The 17,900-nt window shown below is 34.4% G+C and overlaps 1 protein-coding gene across 1 annotated transcript in view; it reads right to left on the reverse strand.

Moving 5' to 3' along the window:
• PIK3C2G (phosphatidylinositol-4-phosphate 3-kinase catalytic subunit type 2 gamma) overlaps positions 1 to 17,900 on the reverse strand; it is a 323,071-nt gene that overhangs the window by 207,450 nt on the left and 97,721 nt on the right. The window contains exons 14-15 of the mRNA XM_039222254.1: positions 9,877 to 10,007; positions 1,763 to 1,951 (exon numbers count right to left, since the gene is read on the reverse strand). Of these exons, the coding sequence (XP_039078185.1) occupies positions 1,763 to 1,951; positions 9,877 to 10,007 (320 nt within the window). The remainder of the gene's footprint in view (positions 1 to 1,762; positions 1,952 to 9,876; positions 10,008 to 17,900) is intronic.

Consider the following 17,900-nt stretch of genomic DNA (forward strand, 5'->3'; position numbering starts at 1 on the left):
AAAATAGACCCAGGTATATCTTACTAAAACAATAATAATCCCCCATCACCCAATAAAGCCAGCTTATGCTTTAAAAACTAGAAAGTTATTCTATTGTCTGGTGAGCAAATTACGATTTGGAGATATTACAGAGATTCATACCACTATTTTTACCTATACAATTATTATTTTCAAATTTTAATAGTGTTATTGAGATGTAATTCAAATGTCATGTCACTTAAAGTATACAGTTCAATGATTTTTAGTATATTCCCAGAGTTGTGTAACTATAATCACAAAAACAAACTTCATGTCCATTATCAATCAACCCTCTTTTTCCCCAACCTCCCCTAGACCTAGGCAACCACTAATCTATTTTCTGTATCTATAGATTTGCCTATTCTGGAAATTTCTTATAAATGGAATCATATAATATGTGGTCTTTTGTGATGGGCTTCTTTCATTAAGCGTAATGTTTTCAAGGTTTATTCTTGTGGTAACATGTATTAGTATTCATTCATTTTTTATTACTGAATAATACTATATTGTATGGGTAGGCCACATTTTATTTATCCACAAATTGGTTATTGGCCATGTGTCTTGTTTCTCCTTTTTCGTTATTATGAATAGTGCTGCTCTGAACAATCACATATGAGTTTTTGACTGAACGTGTATTTTATCTTGAGTATATACTTAAGAGTGGAATTGTTGGGTCATACAGTAACTGAGTGTTTAATATTTAAGGAGTTGAAAATTGTTTTCTTAACTGATTGCATTATTTTACATTTCCACCGGAGATGCATGAGGTTTTCAATTTCTCTGCATTCTTGCCAACACTTATTGTTATTTATCTTTTTGATTTTGATTATAGCCATCCTAGTGAGTATGAAGTGGTATTTCATTGTGGTAGAAAAAGAAAACCCTTTCACTTCCTCTTCCATCCCAGAAATTTTGGAAAGCACACTAATTTTAACATAAACCTAACTATATCAGTTTGAAAAGTCCTTTATGTCACTCTCTCTTTCACATTTCCCCTCTGTCAGGACCTTGAGAGAAAAATCAGAATAGAGCTAGTCTCCATAATTCTTCTCTGATTCTAGACATTATGGACTTTCTTTATGGCATCAGTGAACTGATGCTATCAAGACAGATTTAAAATAGCTCTTCTTGGCTTTTAATGTAAAATAGAAGCCAAGGAAGAGCTGTTTCCCCAAACTAGAGCCAGCTTCCACACTTGTTCTCATGTATTTCTCCCTAACTATAAAAAGACATCATTTCTCCACCCCCAATTGCATTCTTGTATATTTTACTCTGGGAGACTATCTGGAGAATATAAAAATTACTATATATTATCACAGTTTTTTCTTATCTTTATCTCTGGGATATTAATTGTACACCTACTATAAATGGGGTATTTTGTCATACTTTGTATACTTCAATAATAAAAGATATGGTCCCACTTATTCAGGACTTTTTTCTTTTGAGAGGGGTCAGAGTAGAGAATTTTATTTTTCCCTATTTAATGTTTTTGTTATTTTGTTTTGTCTTTTCATGTAAGAAACTGTGATCATTAATCGTACTTCCAGGTTGGCACCAGAGACACAATGATAGCTTAGACTTGTTTAAAATTTATATTCATGGTTTACATTTGTCTAAATTTAATATCTATACCTCTTGAAATTGGGAAGAACCAGAATAGCTACTGAATTAATCATATCGTCCTATTTCTTTTCTCTTTAAATTTTCTCTTCAGTAATATCATGATTGTTTTTGCAATTCTTACCTAGAAGTCAGAAGTCCAAGTGCTTCCAAAGGGCAAGAAAATGTCCATCTTCTCAAAATGGTATGCATTTCCAAAACAGTTCTTTCATCCCATCCAGGGGCACTACCCAGCACCAAAGGAAGGGAGCAGTTTTCGTTATTGCAGTAGAAACGATAAAACCATAAGTATCTTCTCTTTTCCTCAGAGAGTCTGCAAAACCAGATTGGAAACTGTAATTTATTGAAGTTTGCTCCACTAAAAAATGTTGCAGAACAAAATTTTACTCAGTGCTTTGACTTTTAGTTTAGTTTACTTTGGAAAACAAGCCCTTTATCTTCTTGGGACAATTGGAGAGTTTATTAGCTTACTTCCCACTAACTTTATTCTTTTATAGGAAAATAAAATAACCTAGACTTCAGATAATTCACATTTATGTTTTCCTCTTATCCTTGTCACTTAAAAAAAAAAAAAAAAAACAATGTCATTTTGGTTAACAGAATCTCTGCCTCCTTTAGGTTGACCAAGTTTTTTATCTGAATCCTGCAATGGGTACTACTTATGGTAATCTCTTACTTTCTTTACAAATTAATTTAGGCCCAAGTGGTACCGTGAAGAAATGTCATCTTTTAAAGATGATATTCTTCATCTCAAAGCCAGTTTCATCAGAGTTCAGAAAAGTCTGCTCTAAACTTTAAAAACAAAGACCTCAATTCATCCCTGCATTTGGGCTTTAAATTCTCATATTTAGCTGGACGTTTGGAGTTAAAATGCCAGTGAATAGGATTTCTTTAAATGCCCAAGTGTTTCCCCCTGGAGAATGATTCCAAACAGAAGACTGAAATCTAGGACTAGGGCCATTGACTCGCTGACAGTTTATCATGTTTTGTCCACACTCCAGCAGAAGTATTCAGAACCACAGTTCAGCTAGAGGACAGCATTTCTCACATGACAATGCCAGCTTTTGAACACTGTCTCCTGCAGACTGACAGTGCTGCGTAGCATAAGTTAGCAAAAACTTCCAAGAAGGATAATGAGAAATATTAAAATACTTTGAAGATTAACATTTCTCTACATTTTTAAGAGCCATTTGCATCTACAAAATTAAAGGCTTGGATTACAGAAATTTTTAAAGTACGTTTGGGCTCCTGTCTTGTTTTGTCACTACCTTCTCCACCAGAAAGTCCTCAGAAGAAAAAAATGCCATCACACAATTATTATTAAATTACTACTGAAACAAATATTTTGGTCTGATTAAGTTTCTTTTTCCCCAATATTGAATAAGATATATTTCTTTTATTTTCTTTTATTGAGGCATAATTTACATCAAAAGGAATGCACACATTCAGTTCAATAAATTTTAACATACACGTATGCTGAATGAAAACCACACTCCTTTCAACATAAAGTTTTCTCAAACAAACAGGCAAGCACTGGTAGGATTTGTTTCACTCTAGATTAATATCACCTATTTTAGAACTTCCTATGAATGGAATTATAGAGTAAATACTTTTGGTTATAACTTCTTTCACTCAGTATAATGTTTTGAAACTACCCATATTATTGAGTGTATCAGCAGTCCAGAAATTTTAATTAATGAGCATTATTCTTTTGTATCAATACACCACAGTTTGCTTATCCATTCTCCTATCTGACAGACATTTGAATTTCCCGTTTGGGGATATTATGAGTAAAGCTGCTATACATATTTGTGTGCATGTGTTTGATTGGATATATTTTTCATTCCTCCTAGGAAGTTCCTAGGAGTAGAATGACTGGGTTTTAGGTCAGGTGTCTGTCTACTTTTTAATAAATACTATTTTCTGAAGTGGCTATAAAATTTTACATTATTATGTACACTGTACGATAGTTCTAATTGTACTACATTCTTGCCAACACTTGATTTTGTCCATTCTAAGATACTATCCATTCTAATGGGTGCATAGTGGCATCTAAACAGTAATTTGGGAAGAATTAGAACTGTCATCATAACAATAGGCTATATTCTAATCAATGATATGATATAACCTTCCACTTAGTGAGGTTTTCTTCCATTTCTCTTAGCAAAGTTTCATACTTTTTAGTGTAGAGGTTTTGGTATTATAGATTGAATTTTAAAACAAAATTTATTTTCTGTTTTTCACTGAAACACAATTGCATTTTGTACATTGATGTCAAATGCTATGATTTTACATAATCATGTCATCTGAAAATAGAGGAAGTTTAATTTCCTTCTTTTCCAGTCTTACACATTTATTTTTCTTACCATAGTGCACTGGCTAGGACTTCCAATACAGCACTGAGGAGATATATTTAGATAGATATCCTTGCTTTCCCATCATAGGAAGGGGGAAAACATTCATTCCTGCTTCATTTAATATTACGTTGACTTCAGATTTTTCCATAGATCTAGGTTTAACTCAGGATTTTAAAGTTGAGAAAGTTCCATTCTATTCCTGCTTTTGTGAGTTTTTATTATGAATGAGTGTTGAATTTTATCAATTGTTTTTCCCCCAAATCTATCAAGATGATATAATTTTCCTTACATATTTTTCCACTTTTAAAATTTTACTCTAGCTGAATCTTTATATTTAAAATACATACCTGTAAACAGCATAAAGTTGTATACTGCTTTTGTAATGTAGGTGATAATTTCTGGCTTTAAATTAGAGTTTTTATTCTATTTATGTTTAACATAAAATGGATATAATTGGTTTTGAGTCAGCCATATTGCTATTAGTTTGTTGTTATTCAAATCATTTCTTTGCCCCATTTCTCTTTTTTTCCTGTCTTCTTTTGAATTTTTTCCTGGTATTTCATTTTTGTCTTTTTCTTGGCCTGTAAATGTGCACTTAAAATTTGGGGGTATGGTTCTCTGGAGATTGTAATATTATCTTTCAGCATATCACAGCCAACAATTAATAAATATTATAGTGCCTTATATATAAAAATCTTAAAACAGTATGTTTTCATTCTTTCATTTCTTGTTTATATTATACTTGTTATACATTTTAACTTTATATATTTTAAATGCAGCAGTACATTGTAATTATTTTTGCCTTATATAGTTAATTATTTTTTAAAGAAATTGTTAAATATGTATGTCAAAATAATTTTATTTCCTACCTATTTTTCCTTTATGGTGGTTTTCATTTATTCTTAGACTGAGGTTCATCTGGTTATCATTTTCTTTCAGCTGGTAGTATTCCCTTTAAGATTTCTTACAGTTCAGATAAGCTGATCATAAACAAATTCAGCTAGTTTAATTGAAAATGTTTTCATTCTGCCTTAATTTTTGAAATATAATTTTACTGATTATAGAATTCTAAGGTGATAGATTTTCTTTTGCCCTTCTAGATATAAGATAATAATCTACTATCTTTCAGTTTCCATTGTTTTTGATGAGAAATTATGTAATTCATATTATAGTTTTTCCCTGTATGGAATTTGTTCATTTTCTCTAATGCTTTAAAAAAAATTTTAAGTTTATTTATTTACTTTGAAAGAGAGAGAGAGCATGCACACAGGGGCAGGGCAGAGAGACAGGGAGAAAGAGAACCCCAAGCATCTAATTCGTGCTAACAGTGAGGAGCCTGATACGGGGTTCAAACTCATGAACAGTGAGATCATGACCTGAGCTGAAATCAAGAGTTAGACACTTAAGTGACTTGGCTACCCAGGTGGACCTAAAATTTTTATCTTATGTTCAGTTTTTAGAAATTTGACTATAATATGGGTATGCATGAGTAGTTGTTTGGGAGTTGCTAAGTTTCTTGTATCTGTGGGTTGAACTTTATTTATTTATTTATTTATTCTGTGGGTTGAATTTTAAAACAAATTTGTAAAATTTTGACTATTACAACCTTTTTTTTTTTTTTTTACCTTAATCTTTCTCTCCACTCCTGTGTGTCCAATACATTTATTGTCAGTATTGTCCAACAAGTCACAAGGATCAATCACTACTTTTAGGATTATTTTTTCTCTACTTCAACATGGCTAATTTTCTATTGTCCTCTCTGCAAGCTCACTGTGGTTTCTTTATTATGCAATCTATTAAGCGTTTCCGGTGTTTTTTAAAAATTTAGATATAGTATTATTTTTCAGTTTTAAATCTTTTTATTTTTTACTGCAGCTTCATTTGTTCAATCACATACATCTTGTGTTTTGGAAATCCATAGATGTCTTTTGTAACAGTTGTGTTGAAATCATTATCTACTAATTTTAAAATATTTGGGTATTTTTCTGTTAATTGCTTCCTCCGATCCCAGGCTATAGTTATATATTCCTGAGTCTTCCTGTGTCTACCAATTATTGATTATATGTTAAATATTTAAAATGTTACATTGTTGAGAGTCTGAATTTTGCCATCTTTTGGGTGTTGAATGTTTCAATTTTTTGAGTAGGCAGTTCAAGTACTAGCATTTCAACCTCAGGCTTTTGAGACTTCTTTTTATGATATGTTAGGTTGGGCAGAGCAGTTTTAATCTTGGGCTAAAGTATACTTAAACCTAATATGCATATTTCTGGTTTCTTTATTGAATGCTTGGGGTGTTCTGGGGTCTTTCTTCATTCTTATTGGCCAATATTTCTATGTCTCTTAGCATTGTGCAATGTGTGGAATAATTAGCTATTTCATATCTCCTTGTGGTCATTCTTTTGTAGCCCCTACAAAATCTTCACCTGCTCATGAGTAGCTTAGTACTCAGTTATATATTTCTGTAGCTCCTATCCTATACACAGCTTCCTTCTCTCTACTATAATACACTAGCAATTCCAAGTGCCTCAGCATCATTAAACTCTGATCTCTGCCCACTTTTTTTTTTTTTAAATTTTTTTTAATGTTTTTTATTTATTTCTAGGAGAGAGAGAGACAGTGTGAGCAGGGGAGGGTCAGAGAGAGAGGGAGTCACAGACTGAAACAGGCTCCAGGCTCTGAGCTGGCAGTCAGCACAGAGCCTGACGCGGGGCTCGAACCCACGAACCGCGAGATCATGACCTAAGCGAAAGTCGGACGCTTAACCGACTAAGCTACCCAGGCGCCCCCCACTTTTTTTTTTTTAAATCTCAGCAAGACCTCTTCTTTGATTATGCCTCCCAGAGCCATAATACAGAAAGTACCTCTATGCTGAAAACCACTTTATTCATGAGCTCACCTCAAGCCCTGTCCAATTTCTGAAATCATTTATTTCATATGTATTTTCTTGTGTCATACATATTCCTTTAAGTTAGGAGGATTAATCTAGTAATGGGTGCCTTTCATGGCTAGAAATGGAAGCATTAATTTCTTTCAAAACAAATGTTTTCCTATCTTTTGTTCTAGAATCTTCTTCATACTAGAAATATTCTTTTACTTGTCTTCAAGAATATATTTTTTTAGGGGCATCTCAGTGGCTCAGCAGGCTAAGCCTCTGACTCTTGATTTCTCCTCAGGTTATGATATCGTGGTTTCATCGGTTTGAGCCTCATGTCAGGCTCTGAGTGCTGATCATGCAGAAGTCTGCTTGGGTTCTCTCTCTCTCTCTCTCTTTCTCCACCCCTCCCCTTCTCACACTCTGACTCTAAAAATAAAACCTTTTAAAAAAGAATATATTTTAAAAATTTTACAAATATTATAAGTACATTTTTATTGAACTTCATTGAGTTTGAACTTCCTGTCTCTGATTATTACATTTGATCAATTTGAAAAAAGGAATAATTGTCACCAACTAAATGACAAAATGTGGTATTTTGAAACAACTAAATCTGACTCTTTTTTTTGAAGTTAATCTGATTCTAACACAAGTTTTATCACATTAATGGCTGTTCTTTTATAGAATTCAGAATAAAATTGTAGCGTATTGAGCTTAATAATTGTATTTGAGTAAGTGAAACAAGAAAATGTTGCTTGTTTTATATGTAAATTATTAATTTAAGTAGAAACTGAGGTCTGAAACAAGTTGAGATTCACTGAGATAAATTTAAAAACACAAACTCCTAATATTTAAAGGAAGTTACAGTCATTATTTGTTGCTTTTGGTCTTTTTTGTTTGAATATATTTCAAATTTCAAAGCATGGCATCTTTTTCATATTTTAAAAAACCCCAATTAAAAATACATTAGTCTGATATGTGACACATGTGTTAAATGTAATGTTTTATATTTTTGAGTAAGTAGAAGGAAAAGATGCTTCACCTAGTTGATAATAATTTAATATAACAATGGATTATCAAAATATATCATAAGGACTATGAGAATGGCCGTCATTTACAACCCTTAAAGTAACTTTTTTTTATCAGAGACTATGTGAAGTAATTTTATTAATTATAATATTTATTTTACATGTAGTTTTTTAAATGTTTATTTATTTTTGAGACACAGAGACAGAGAATGAGCAAGAGAGGGGCAGAGAGAGAGGGAGACACAGAACCTGAAGCAGGCTCCAGCGTCTGAGCTGTCAGCACAGAGCCTAACGCAGGCTCGAAGCTATGAACAGGGGGATCATGACTTGAGCTGAAGTCGGACACTTAACCAACTGAGCCACTCAGGTGCCCTTTACATGTATTATTTTTAAGTACAGAGTACAGTACAGGAAATACAGTGACAAACAAGATAGATGGGTTCCTTGCTCTCCCAATTCTTACAAATTAATGAGGAAGAAAAGAAAAAAATGCATTACTGAATAATATGATATAGACTGTGTTATGTGTGATAATAAAAGGTAATAAGGTAGAGAGTAAAGAGGAAAACTTCACTAAATAGGGTAGTCAAAGACTGCTTCTTTGAGAAGATCACAACTCAGTGGAGACTTGACCTACAGAATGAGATGACTCAGTCATGTGAAAAACTGAAGGAGTATTTCAGGTAGAGGGAACACCAAATGAAAAGATCCTGAGACGGATAGGGGCCAGCACATTTGAAGTACATGAAGGAGACTGATGTCACTGGCTTGAGGAAAAGATATTACAAAGTGAAATTAGAAATAGGGAAGCAGTAATAAGAATACCCAAAACAGAACTCTTGATCACACTCAACACTTCAGTCTGACGTGGCCCAAACTTATTCCTTCTCCAGAAAATGACTCTAACATCTGCACATTCAATCTTTTCAAAACTTTGGATTCTCTATAGATTTAATTTGATTTCTTGTTTTCTCAGTTGGCTTATCCCCCAGTTACTATTAATCATCAAGCCATTTCTTCTCATTTTGCCAAAGTCAGATGCTTCTCTGAATGAGCCACCCTGGCGCCCCTAAGCCACTTCTTCTCATTTTGCAAAACGTGTCTCCCAAATCTAGCCATTTCTACCAACGTCCTTGATCATCACCCTAGTCTTAGCCACAATGAACTCTTGCTTAAAAACAACTTTCTTGCTGCACTGCCTCCTTTCTTTCTTTCTCTATAATCCATTTTTCAACTTGAGGTCCAAGGATCACTCAAAAAGATTATTTAGATCACATGACTCTCTTGTTGAAAATATTTAAATAATTTATTGTTCTTGGAATAAAAAGCTTTACCACATTATAAATCTTATCAGTATATACTTAAAAAGTTACTGCTTAAGTTTAAGCTTTTGCATGCTATTAATGAGCTCCATCAGTGATGGATTAGATATTACCAGGTAGAAAGTACCAATAATACTAGTTCTCTTACAGCTCTTCCTGGGATTCTATTTCATTTTTCAGAGAATTAGTGCTTGACAAAATTTAAGTACTCATTAGCCACTAATTTAGTGCAATTAAAACATGATTTTTATCTATTATTTTTAAATCTGCATAAAATTTAAATTTTGCTTTTTCCTATTTACTAAAACAAGTTTCTACTCAGTTGAAGGATGATTGAGCAATGGTTTATCACTGTTAAACACTGATATATATCTAATCAGTCTCTGTTTTGTGGTACTAAACTAAATGATTTCCAATCTTTTAATTTGTCCTTTGACTAAAATTAAAGTTGCTAAATGCCATGGGAGAAAAATATTTAAAAAACATACAGAGTAACTAATTCAGCTTGTAAACATTAACTGATCATCCAATAGGTGTCACTTTAGGAAATGAAACGAGTTTTGTTAGAAGGTTCACTTTAAAGATATCAATGCTTCCAGTACGGTTGATGGTATCATGAACAGCAGATGAAATTCACTCACAAGATCTGGGTCACTTACAGTAAAGGAGACTGTTTCTGTGAAAGTCTGGCAATATGTTTTAAACACTCTTTTGGTGGTTCTTCAAGATTACTTCTATTCTCTTCAGAATCAAGCTTCATATACTCCCACTCAGTACCTGGAAAATCAATCTGAAATAAAAAAATGATTTGCAATGTACTGAATGCCTCAAAATGCATCATTAATTTAATCTCTATCTTAGGTTTGTAGAAACTAAAGGAAAATTCCTAGGTGTCTGTGCTTTTCAGTAATTTTATTACTTAAAAATTTTTTTTTAACAAATAGTTTATTGTCAAATTAGTTTCTACATAACACCCAGTGCTCATCCCCACAAGTGCCCTCTTCCATGCCCATCCCTCCCCCTCCCCCCCACATCCATCAGTCCTCAGTTTTTGTCAGCATTCAAGAGTCTCTCATGGAATGGTGGGGGAAAGGGAGAGAGGCAAACTTAAAAATATTTTTAAAAAGAATCATTAGGGTTTGAACTTGGTATTTAAATGTACACGGTATTTGGCAAGTCCTTAATTATTTATACAAATGGTATAAATTAGTAATCTGCAGTGTTTTGTGAGGAAAAATGAGAAAAATAAAACAATGTTTGAAATTTCATAAATTTAAATGTTACATGTTTGTTTAATGCTGGTAGTATATCCTTTTTACATTCCAGTATTAAAATCTCTTTCTGTTATTAAATGATAAAAATTACAAATGGTAATTATAAATTTTCATGTAAACACCTGGGAAAAGAAAAATAATTATTCTATGTTGGTTACTACCTCAGGAATCTACAGGGTTGTGAAACACTTTGTAGACATGAAATCTCTGGTAAAGATCTGTTTTGCAAGTGTATAACCAAATAGAGTATTTTTGTTCTGGCTCTATTGTTCAGATTTATAGACAGGGCTAGAATTTAGGCCTTTGTTTTGGTAGAATATGCTTTCCATTAAATCATGTTTAAGTGAAAATATGATTCTAGTAAATAAAAAAGTTAACAAAATATACACTTTCAAACTATGTAAATGAGCTAGATATTTTAGTGCTCTATATGTGTGTTTAACATTTTAATACATTTTTGTCATATTGAAAAATCAACATAATTTTTCTCTGCTGAACTACATTCGTTTGAGATCTCAGAAAATTGAGCAATATTATAAGGTAGATTGTGTAAGGTACAGCTTGAAATACGGTCGAATCTATTTGGATTATTTACTAGAAAAAAGTTTTAGCAATTTCATAACCTTTAAAATTTTTTGCCATGTTAGTTTTTGGTATAATTTTTGATATACTGTGCCACTTATTACTCCAACATGATAAAAGAACTAAGTCATAGAAAAACAATATTATAATAACTTTGCCTCTTGAAAGAAAGATTAATTTCGGTGTCTTAGAGAGGAATAACTCCAGAATTAGCAGGTTACAAGTTACTCTTTGCATGCCCAAATATTTTTAAATACATGAAACAAAAATACTAGAAATCAGGGTACCTGCATGGTTCAGTGGGTTAAGTGTCTGACTCTTGACTTCAGCTCAGGTCATGATCTCATGGTTTGTGAGTCGAGCACTCACAGTGCAGAGCCTACTTGGGATATTCTCTCTGCCTCTCCCCTGTTTGCATGGTCTCTCTCTCTCTCTCTCAAGATAAATAAATAAACTTAAAAAAATACTGGAAATAGTATTTGATGAGCTAGTTCAGTTTCATGTTGGTTTTAAGTAGAGGGAGGGTCAATGAGGAAACTACAGCTATCGGATGAGAATATAGAAGTATCCCTTTGCACAAATACATAATACATTCTTTGATATATTTCATTCATGAATTTTTAATTTCTGATATATGAATGTCACCTTATACAAATTGTATTATCTCGTATGTTATGAAGCTAAAATTACTGGTTCTTGAGCCATTGATAGAAAAAATTAGAGTTCCTCTCAAATGCCTCTTCTTCAAATTTTTCACAGAAGTGAAGTTCTCGTTAAGTATATGTCATTTTATTTGCTCTAGAATTTTTTTTTGAGTAACACGGATTATGGAGGATATAAAACATATCCATCACTTTCAGTGAACTTAAAGCCTAATTTAGAAGACTCTGGTGTTCTTCTATGGTTGTGATTAATTAAGCCTGGCTTTTGTCTCAAAATTATTTTTAATGGAGTGCTCCTGGAGATCTCATATGTCTCCACTGCATGTGCCATCATGACACCTATCTGTAGATTGGGTTATTATAGTGATCAGAGGAATGGATGCATATCATCAATTTTAGAAATATTATATTTCAGCTACTATGCTAGATTATGGGGATAAAACACTCCAAGCTTTCAGAAATCAAGAAGTCAATGGGTAAAAAGTCAATGAGAAAGAAATTTGTGGCCCATGTGTTAAAAGAAAATCTTATTGGTTATTATGTGAACACAGAGGAAGGGCACTTAACCCTGCTTGGGATAGAAATAGAGGAGAGCATATGGGAGAGATTCCTATGGGAGGGCCCGTGGATCCTAAGAGATGAATATTAATTACACAAAGTCAGAGGAGGGGTGGGCAGTGGACAGTTAAAGGAAAAGGGAGGCACACTGCAAGCAGGAAATAGTATTTGTAAATGCACGTGAGCTAAAAGCAGGACAGTGCATGTCAGAAACTACAACATTTTCAAAGTTGCTGGAGCTTGAAGTGTCAGACAAGGAATGGTAAGAAAAACAGTGTGGGGAGGATCATACTGTAGAGCATAATCTTAATTCTCTAGGTATTGTTGAGTTATTGAAGAGTATAAATAGAAGAGTGGCAGGTTCAAATTTAAGTTTTAGAAGAATCACACTATGGACTTTGGATGAGAGAATGACAAAGCCAAAGGCAAGGAAGCCAGTTACACTGTTGTAACCTAGAAGGGAATTTCTGAACTCGGGCAGATGTGGCAAATTGAGAGGATACAGCTGGGGAATATATGGGATATAAACTGGCAGGATATAGTATATACTGAATGAATAGGGATAAACAAGAGGGGGCAAATGAAACAAGTGAGGGTATGTGGGGGACATGAACAAATATAAATAATTCAGGGGGTGAAAGCAATTTGGAGAGGAAAGTGAGTTCAGTTTGGGATATGTTGTTGTTGAAGCTGTCTACAGAACATCCAGATGGGAGTTTCAGTAGGTATGTGACCATATTTGCCTGAAGCTTGTGGTGTGAAAGAATCTGAACTAGAGATAGTCTAAGAAATGACCCTGGATAGATACTGTGACTAAAACCTTAGTAATGAATGAGATCTAGCAATTCCAGTGCCATATATGTATCAGATATATATCATATATATGTAAATAAATGAAATGTATTTATTTGAAATATATGCAAATAAATGAAATAAATGAAATTCACATATATACAAATAAATGAAAATCTATTATCTACACACAAATTTGTACACAAATGCTCACAGCAATGCTATCTAATGGTCAAAAGGTAGAAACAATCTAAATGCATATCAACTAATGAATGGATAAATGAAGTGTAGTATGTCCATACAATATAATATTATTCAACAACAAAAAAAGGAATGAATACTGATGTATGCTCCGATGTAGATGAACTTTGAAACACGGTGCTAAGTGAGAGAAGCCAGTCACCACAGACCAAATATTATATTATTTGATCTGTATGAAATGTGCAGAATAGGAGAATCTATAGAGACAAAAAGTAGATTAGTAGCTTCTTAGAACTGGAGAAAATGAGGGAATAGGAGGTGATAGCTGAAGTTAGGGGATTTCCATTTGAAGTGATGAAATGCTCTAAAATTGATGTTGGTGATGATTGTACATATCTCTGAAAAAGCTAAAAAAAAGCTCAAAATACTATATTGCACACTTTAAATGGGAAGGTTGTATGATATGAGAATTTTATCTTAAAAAAGCTTCTTAAGAAATTCTTCCAAAAAAAAAAAAAAAAGAAATTCTTCCAGGGAGAGTATTTATAGTGAGAATAGCACAGGGCAGCAGATGGAAACTTTGAGAACTGTCAACAGAGAGGATTAGCAGAAAGGGAGCCTGGGAAGGAAACAGAAAGGATAATGAGAAAAGAGTGCTCTGTAATGGGGAAGAGAGAGTGTCAAAAGTTGCAGAGAGGGCTAGACTGCAACCACCGCTGCAGAGGGCAGCCAGGACTAACAAGTAAGCCGGAATACAGTGAGTGTAGACATGAATGGGGAGACGGGGAAGTAGAGGCATGTACAGCAGAACAAGTGCAACATTGACTAACTCTGCTCTTGGTTCTTAAACTGTGACAGAGCCACTCTACTACGTTGTATACAGGGAGAGGTGGGAAGTTGATGCAGGTTGATGGAATCATGTAATAATCTGTCTCCATTTCTGAACTCAGATTTACTTCACACCATTCATTGCTTCTGGTGTGTGCTTCAGCCAGAAAACCTCCCCCTCCCCTCCATCCCCCCCCAAAAATGACGGACTTGAGGAATTCAGGTTCTGTGACATATCATGTCCCTTATCATACTAGGGCAGCTACCCTGTGACAGTAACTGCCTGTCTAATAAAGATAATCGGAGAAGTACAGATCTGAAAGAAGTTGGATAGGTTTGGTGATTTATTCAAGATCATAAAGTTTTTGTTAAAAAGCTAAGACTATAATCTAGATTTTCTAACTCTCAGCTTGATGTCTATCCCTGAGACCCATCTTGACTCCTTAACACAAACACGGGTTGCAGAACTCTAATTTCCTCACTATAATCTTTAGGTTGAAAGATTCTGCTCTAGGGGCTCCTGGGTGGCTCAGTCGGTTAAGCGTATGACTTTGGCTCAGGTCATGATCTCATGGTTTGTGGGTTTGAGCCCCATGTTAGGCTCTGTGCTGACTGCCAGCTCAGAGCCTGGAGCCTGTCTCGGATTCTGTATCTCCCTCTCTCCCTGACCCTCCCCTGCTCATGCGCTCCCTCTCTCTCTCTCTCTCTCTCTCAGAAATAAATAAAACATTAAAGAAATTTTTTGAAAGATTCTGCTCTAAATTTAGCTGTGTATAATTAGAGTGAAATTGGTTATTAAGGGTTTTAACTTTAATACCTTAACAACTCCTGTTTTATTTTGTATATTTCATAAATTAAAATATCCCGAGATATTTCCTTGTATGTCTATACCATTTAAAATTATTTTATAAAAAGTTGCTGATTTAATTTTTTGCATACTTTTGAATGATTTACATGGCCCTCATTTCTTTTTGTAAGACAAATTTAGTTATGGCTCCAGATGTCTACTTGAAAATCTATGCTGCTATTGAATACTTGAAACGTATCCGTAGATTCCACTTGCCAGGATCTGTGGAGCTATTCCTCTCATCTGAGAAGAGTCATCTGTTAGTCTTCCTTCTTCTTCCATCCCCACTACTCTTGATAAAGACGATTTTAATCATAACTTTATATCCTCAAAGCCCTTGTAATGATCAGACTTGGAAGATTCTCATTAAGCAAGGTAGTTTGAATATGGCAAGCAATAGTCTGATAAAAAAAAAATGCACTGTCCTCTTAAAAGAAGGTAGTTTTCTTGTTACAATGTGACATCTACTAAATCAGTAAGCCATCATATGGTAAGTGTCTATGATGTTGTGCCAAGATCGAACAAACACTTATTCATCATCATACCTGCAAATTAGAAATAGATCTTTGGTTACTGTTTGGTGAGGACTTCCTTCAGAGTGGAAGCCACATTTTTTATACTAATATTTTTCTCTTCCAGTTTTGACATCTTGCTAAACATTGTCCCTGATCCCAAACCTAGAAACTTAAGAGCTTAGAGACTCTTCTATCTTTCTTTAGAGCAGCTATGCTCAAATGAAGGAAATTTTTATCCTAGAGGACAGCTGACAATATTTAGAAGCAGTTTTGACTGTCAGAACTAGGGAGGTGCTACCAGCATCTAGCAGGTAGAAGCCAAAAGTGCTGCTAAACATCCCACAGTGCATAAGACAGCCCCCACAACAAAGAGTTATCTGGTCCACAATGTCATTAGTACTCAACTGAAGTTGAGAAATCCAAACTGCTATCCAGACGGCAGTTTCCAGTTTCTCCTTACAGAGATGGAAGGTTCACATTCCCTCCATTTCCATATGTGGGAGTGGCCATGCTTCATGTATCTGACCAATATGATCACTTATAATGATGAACACACAAGGAGCTCTCAGCAATAAGAACCAAAGCTCGGGATTATTAGCCACCTTTTATTCATGATTACAAATCACAGAAAGAAGAGAGGCCTTAATAAAAAAAAAATTTAAAAAGTATGTTGGATGGATTTTGTTTGCAGTTTCTGCCCCCACTGGTGAACAAATCATTAGTCATATAGGAAATGTACAATTGAAGGATTTTAGGGAAACATGACACAATGCAGAGGAGGGTGTAAGGTACCAATTTAATAATATATACAAATGACTGTTTTCAGATAATGGACAGAAAAATGAATACACATAACGAATATACTAATGGTAATGCTCCAACTTTTCCTTCATGATCATGTTTGACGGAGAATGGCTTGAAATTGCTATTATGTAAGCTGGGAGAAAAGTGTTTTGAGAGTACTGAATATAAAAAAAAAAAAAAAGCATGAGAGGTTTTACAAATCCCAGCAGGTTAGAAAAAGAGAAGACTATTAAAATGTCTGATCCTAGAAGAAAATAGTTTCTATAATTGACAGGCTATTTATCAACCAATACTTGCCATGAAGACTTTTTTATTCTTGCCATGTACATTTTTTTTTCTAATAGTTTATTGTCAAATTAGTTTCCACATAACACTCAGTGCTCATCCCCACAAGTGCCCTCCTCCATGCCCCTCCCCCCTCCCCCCCACATCCATCAGTCCTCAGTTTTTGTCATCATTCAAGAGTCTCTCATGGTTTGCTTCTCTCCCTTTCCCCCATCATTTCCCCCCTTCTTCTCCCCCTTGTTACTCCGTCAAGTTCCTCCTAATCCTCCTATACGTGCAAACATATGGTATTTGTCCTTCTCTGCCTGACTTATTTTGCTCAGCATAACACCCTCAAGGTCCATCCATGTTGCTACACATGGCCAGATTTCATTGTTTCTCATTGCCATGTAGTATTCCATGGTATAGATAAACCACATCTTCTTGATCCATTCATCTGTTGATGGACACTTAGGCTCTTTCCATGTTTTAGCTATTGTGGAGAGTGCTGCTATGAACATTGGGGTACATGTGCTCCTATGCCTCAGCATTTCTGTATCCCTTGGGTAAATTCCTAGCAGTGCTATTGCTGGGTCATAGGGGAGTTCTATTGTTAGTTTCCTGAGGAACCTCCACACTGTTTTCCAGAGGGGCTGTACCAGTTTACATTCCCACCAACAGTGTAGGAGGGTGCCCGTTTCTCCACATCCTCGCCAGCATCTAGAGTTCTCTGATTTGCTCATTTTAGCCACTCTGACTGGCGTGAGGTGGTATCTCAGTGTGGTTTTGATTTGTATTTCCCTGATGAGGAGGGATGCTGAGCATCGTTTCATGTGTCTGTTGGCCATCTGGATGTCCTCTTTGGAGAAGTGTCTGTTCATGTCTTCTGCCCATTTCTTCACTGGGTTGTTTGTTTTTCGGGCGTGGAGTTTGGTGAGAAGGAACACAACATTCTACAAGCCTAGATACTAATTAGAATTATTCTAATTCTAATAACTAATTATTAATTCTAATTCTAATAACTAATTAGAATTATTAGTTAATTTCTAATACACCACATTCATGACTATGTTCACAGATAGCTACATTTATTTTCCATGCAAAAAAACTGTTTCCACAATAGTTTCTGACAGGTAGAATTTAGCCTTAATTTCCAACAATACTGATTGCAAGACTAAGAATGTTAGATTCATATTCTTGGAGTTATGAGTGCCTCAAGTCAATAAAGATATCAACTCTTCAGAACATTTTTTTCTCCACAAAATGAGTAAATTCCTTGGGTATCTATAAGGTATGAGCTCTAAATGTATAGAAAGAAAATATTTAAATTAGCATATGATCTGCAGATTCAAAATA

Source organism: Hyaena hyaena, unplaced genomic scaffold (assembly GCF_003009895.1).
Source record: "Hyaena hyaena isolate Hyena2069 unplaced genomic scaffold, ASM300989v1 scaffold_1089, whole genome shotgun sequence".
Classification (NCBI taxonomy): Eukaryota; Metazoa; Chordata; class Mammalia; order Carnivora; family Hyaenidae; genus Hyaena; species Hyaena hyaena.